Below are 5,414 nucleotides of genomic sequence, written 5' to 3'. Positions count from 1 at the left end.
AGATATTGACCTGTTCAATTAGATTTTCGATAGAATACAATTACCAGACCAATCATAAGTCTGGTTTTCAGTCTCACGGGTTTTCAAACTATGTTCTTACCCCACTTCTTCACGCAGAAATAAAAGTAGTTAGTATTGGCATATTCTTCTTAAGCCTTTTCACTCTAGTCTTGGAATTTTAGCTTTAAGAACAAAAACTATGGTAAGCTTATTCTAACTAGTGTAATAATCCTTTACTGTGTATATCTGTGGCTGAATTTTGTTTGTAAATGAGTTGAAATACTCTTGTATTTTTTACATAATACATTTGGTTTATTAAAAAAATCACCATGTCTAATTTAAATTAGGAATTAGATTGAGAGCTTGTAAATTGCATTTGATCTATATTGTTAGGAGACTAGTCAAATCAATTTGTAAAACCCGTAACAATTTAGTGAGCCAAATTTGCATAATCATAAAAAGGAAAAAAGAACACTATTATGCTTATATAAATTATAATCCATGGGCTACTACCCTGTTTTGGCATGTTAGTATAAAATGGTGTTCTCTTTGCTAGACGCGTGAAAAACAACTAGCTTGTAGTTAATACATTCGTTGACATGTAAGGTGATATGCATCCTTGGACCTGAAAATAAATTTTCTTTTACATGAGTACATGCATTCATTAATCATGATTCATGATAATATAAAACAGAAGAAATAATAATAAAAAAAAACCCGCCCCACATACTGATCCTAAGAAAAAGAACACTAGTCTAACTCGTCTGATAACTTCCTTTTTTAATATTTGACACCATACATTTTAATGGCAAATTATCAAGTCGCAAGACAACAACATAATAAAGTTGTTTGGTAACACTTTTTTAACAAGGCATCTATTATTTTCTACAAGTTAATGATGAGAAGAAGGAACAACTAACAAGTACATAAACAATTTCTTACCTGCAATAAACAAGAAGGACTTTGGATATAACCCTGTAGCAAGAGATTGACTTTTTTCAGAGAACCAAATTGCAGAGGTGTAATCACATAGAGCATGCCTTTGACTGTGTCAATGGCCCTCACAATGCCTGAGTCACAATAAATCAAGATGTTGTTAACAATAATGATGCTTAGAACAACCCAGATGCATAACTAGAAAATCAAATGGCTGTAAGATCATCATTAGCTCAGAAGACCAGGAGTAAGACTTTATTCTTTTTCTCGTGTTTGTGGATGTTTGATACCTTAAAAAGGTAGTTATCCTTTAAGATGTGTTACAACTTAAGATATGTAAAATTAAGAAATTCTGATACGTCCATTACAGGCAACAGAATATGAGATATACGGAAGCCAACCCACAAATCTAAACTCCTTTCAGTGTACTTCGCTGCTACCAAAAACTGGAATGATATCAAGTTCGAAATTTAAATTTATCTTTTCAATCAAAATCTCACTTTCTTGCTTACAAGCATTGGAAGCCTTCAAGACATGAAAACCACAAAATAGGAGGCCTTCAACTGGTTCACAACAGTGGCCAGCTTGAGGGGGGCATTAAAAGGTTTGTTTCTGTAACAGATACAGTCTGTACCTGTAACCGATATCCTTTATTTTGTAACTAATGCAGACTTTATTCATAGAGTTAAATCCGTTTGGGAGTATTTGTAAGTCACTTAGAGAGTCCCGAACATCATTTGACTTGGTCATTATTCATTAATTAGTTTCTTGATCTGACTTAGGTTCTCTCGTGTATATAGAACACCCATCGATGTTCTGTTTAGGATGAATAAAGGATTGCTATTCTTTAATATTTTAAGAAACTTTGTTTCAGAGCAAGATATACTAGACATTTTGGAATTTGGAAGTTGGCCAAGTTACCTACCAAGACCAAGGCACCAGGGTAAATTTTCAGATTCAACTGCTAAGCCAACAATACTCGCATTCAGGCTATAGAATATTTCAGAGCTTGGGACCTACAAAAAATAGTAATAGGTCATATAAAATGTCTTGATCACCTTTATATAAAAATGAATGAATAAATAAATAAATAATACAACAAATATTGTTGAAATTTATATATTCAATACTCAAATTGATATTGAAAAACATAATATATTCAATATTAAACTTATTATAAAAATATTTGAAATTCAAAGTGGATGAAATGCATCAAACCCAAGCATATAAAGGGTAGCTCAATCAAGAGAGTGACAAGATTCGACTGTGGAGCTTAGGAAGGGTTAGACTTTGACACACAGCTTTTGAGAGAGGAGGTTGTTAAGGCAGTTACAGATGAGAACATCAAGTTGTGAGCATCAACTTTATTTTTCCTCAGTGTTATGACACAAAATCAGAAGTAATAGTTAGTAACAATAGAACCAACCTCACGATGTACATGTCGAATCTTTATGCTTGCAATAGGAACTTGATAAGGACAGTGAAAGGTCAAGGAATGAGCAAGTTTCTTGATCGTTGAAATATCTGAACCACTAGGAAAGCACTGTCTGAAATAAGCCATTATTCGTAAATCACGCATGAGACGGGCATCCTTCTGAACAAGCACCCTGGAGAAACAAATAGGGATATTCTATTATTCTACAATGCTTTACATCAAAAACTAAAAAATAATGTACCAAACTAGCAGCTGAAAATGATAACTTATAAGATTTTGACTTACGATCTATCTAATGAGTCCTGACGAGCTGAATTTATCTCGAGCAATTTAATCGTTCTATCATATTTCCCATCTAACCAGAATTTTCCAGCAGGTAAATTCTTATTTTCAGTGGATATGCCTATCTTAACTATATGGGTGGGACAAATATATTTTAACATGTCCACTAATACGTCATAACCAACACCTAAAATGCAAGACAACCACTGAATGAGTACACCATAATAATTGATAAATTGTTAAAAGTACAGGAAAGCAGTGATTTATTTGCAGGTGAAAATATAAAATTTAAGATTAAAAGGAATCAAATTAATAACTGAAGACACAAGCTTACCTTTAACCCAGCCAGGAGTGTTCACTACAAGAGGCATCAGAATCTTATAACATTTTTCTCCCTTATCAAAGATGCGATACTCCTTTTGATAATAATCATAAATAGAACGTATGTAATTTAAGTATGCTGAAGGATCTCTCTTAGAAGAAACATCGCCAAAGAAAAGGGATCTGTTATATAATAAATGACAGAAAGTGAATCAAGCAGCTCCAAAACAAGTAAAAATGTGTTCATTCAAATAAGACATGGATTGACCGGCATTAACAAAACCAAATATATCCCAAAAACAGACAATAAGTATCATCCACCCATCTCACTGTTTATATAGAAAACTTCATAGCAATCAGTGTTGTCCATGGCGGAGAGCCAAAACCCCACCACACCGGACGCTTTGTGGCGCCATTATAGCGGATAATGGTGGAAAACCCCGCAATATCAGCTGATATTTACCATTGCGGTGAGCCCAAAAACTGCCATGTATATCCGCCATAGCGCCGCAATTGCGGATATTTGATAACAACGATAACAATTAAATGTACTAGGACCTTTAAGTCTTACAGCATCTTCATAAAAGGGAACAATTATGTACAGAACAAAAGATCACATGAAAAAGCATGTGATACACCCGAGTAGAAACCAACCCATCTTAACCCAACTAGCAAGTAAATAACACAAATGCTTAAACTTTACATGGAAATTACATGTAACTATTGAAATGAATAGTAAGTTTGTAGCATCACAACTTCACAAGCAACAAACTTGTTAAATATTAAAATTTTAAAATAAACGTCATAGTGTTGATTCAAGTAAACACTGCAAATATTACAAAATTTAAAGCAATATAAAAAAATATTTTAAACCCAAAAAGACAGATTCCATTCACAGAACTAAAGCACTTCATAGTTCATACCTCTCAGGTGTTTTCAGGCATGGAATCGTCAAATCTAAAACAGTAAAAAAAAATAATGAATGAATAACATTTTATATAAAATTAATTAATTAATTGATCTATTGCATTGTGAAAGTTAGAAACCCTACCTGGAGTGAGTTCATGAACAACGGTTAGAGAAACAAAACCAGGAGGAGTAAACTCCGGTTGGCCAACATCAGTGTCGAGAAAAGCAGCTCTATCACATCGGGTCAATAGGATATTAAGGAGATAACGGGCGAAGGTTGATTTTCCACAGTTTTTAGCTCCACATATGAGTGTGATAGGAGGCGTTGAACTGGATGCAATGCAGTTTGCAGCCTGAGACCATTGATTTGGGACGAATATGTCCGGTGAAGGGGATGAACACATTGCTCTCTATCTGTTTGTCAAATTTCAAGACGGTTACACTTTGTTAAAAAGCTCTAATCATGCAAGTTTGCAACTGTACGGTGTGAACTAGTACTACAGAAGTGCGTTCAAAAAGTGTTTTTTTTTTTTAAGTTGGAAAAGAAAAAGAAAAAGATAAAGGTAAAATTACATCCGGATTTTTAAATTATTCTATTGTAATATATTGATTCTTAAGTTTTTTTTCTTAGAGTTGATTATTTAAGTTAACTAACTTGTATAACATTGATATTTTTTTTCAAATTCGATTCCAAAAAAGATTATGTGTCACTTAATGTTATTGAGTTAGTATTTGTCTTCTTTTTTTACTATATTTATGGAGAAAAGGGGGAAAAATAGAAATCCATAAAGGACGAATCATAATTCTCCATTTTTCATCGATGGCTTACCTTAGCAAAAGACCAAATCGATGAAGTCAGAATTCTCAATCCTTCATTTTGAGCGCATCCCGACCTAAAATCGAACCAACATGTCCATTTTTGAAAATCGAAATCGAAATGGTCCTTTTTTTGGTGGAAATATGAAGCTCTTAGGTGCAGTTGAGCATTCAATTCAATACGCCATTGACAACAACCATAACAAAAAAAAAACATATAGTAAAATATTTCAGATCCATCTCAATCCCCAAAAAATAAGTAGAATGACAAAAAAAAAGTTTATTAGGTTCATATCAGAATCCAATTGCGTGCAAGAAAATAAAATGTTTTATCTAAAAGAAGAAGAAAAAATGAGGAGATTTCAACAAGTGTTTAGATTTAGTTAAGTGTGAGAGAGAAACAATGGAATCAACCGTGTGAATTTTAAGGTGGTGTCTCGGTGTATGTGTGTGTTACAACTTAAAGTGTATAAAAACAGTTGCAAAGTGTCGACAAGAGGAAATTGAAGTGTGATAAATATGGCAAGACTTGTATAGATTAATGAATAATTAATGTTGAAAAAGGTGATTTTTTTTATGTAACATGAATGTGATGAGTGTGAGTGTTCTTGGTTAGTTAACACCAATCGCTTCTTACCAACGGGATTCCATTTGGAGAAAGTGGGTTTATACTAATTAACAGTTGGCAGTGGGTATTGAATTGAATGGAATGTCT

At 33.2% G+C, this 5,414-nt stretch overlaps 1 protein-coding gene across 2 annotated transcripts; it reads right to left on the bottom strand.

The window, feature by feature from the left end:
* Window positions 1-355: 355 nt before the first annotated feature.
* On the bottom strand, window positions 356-4,834 carry LOC127106918 (polynucleotide 5'-hydroxyl-kinase NOL9). Of its 2 annotated transcripts, XM_051044207.1 has the most exons (9): window positions 4,713-4,834; window positions 4,026-4,297; window positions 3,898-3,931; window positions 2,988-3,157; window positions 2,657-2,840; window positions 2,363-2,543; window positions 1,862-1,952; window positions 943-1,070; window positions 356-625 (listed from the first exon to the last, which is right to left on the bottom strand). In XM_051044207.1, exons 2-9 carry the CDS (start codon window positions 4,285-4,287, stop codon window positions 572-574), a joined length of 1,104 nt encoding a protein of 367 aa, XP_050900164.1. In that variant the 5' UTR covers window positions 4,288-4,297; window positions 4,713-4,834; the 3' UTR covers window positions 356-571. The 2 variants fall into 2 exon arrangements, with proteins under 2 accessions (XP_050900164.1, XP_050900162.1); XM_051044205.1 differs by lacking the exon at window positions 4,713-4,834 and having other exon boundaries at window positions 4,026-4,421.
* Window positions 4,835-5,414: the final 580 nt, after the last annotated feature.

Source organism: Lathyrus oleraceus, chromosome 7 (assembly GCF_024323335.1).
Source record: "Lathyrus oleraceus cultivar Zhongwan6 chromosome 7, CAAS_Psat_ZW6_1.0, whole genome shotgun sequence".
Lineage (NCBI taxonomy): Eukaryota > Viridiplantae > Streptophyta > Magnoliopsida > Fabales > Fabaceae > Lathyrus > Lathyrus oleraceus.
Note: the sequence above shows the minus strand (reverse complement) of the source record. Positions and strands in the feature narration are given on the sequence as shown.

What these genes read in the sequence shown, in the direction of transcription:
- LOC127106918 (XM_051044207.1), bottom strand. Translation starts at nt 4,287, where the DNA reads ATGTGTTCATCCCCTTCACCGGACATATTCGTCCCAAATCAATGGTCT. An exon ending in CAGGACTCATTAGATAGATC is followed by an intron (nt 2,544 to 2,656) that starts GTAAGTCAAAAT and finishes TTGTTTCTCCAG; the next exon opens with GGTGCTTGTTCAGAAGGATG. An exon ending in GTCCTTCTTGTTTATTGCAG is followed by an intron (nt 626 to 942) that starts GTAAGAAATTGT and finishes ATTTATTTTCAG; the next exon opens with GTCCAAGGATGCATATCACC.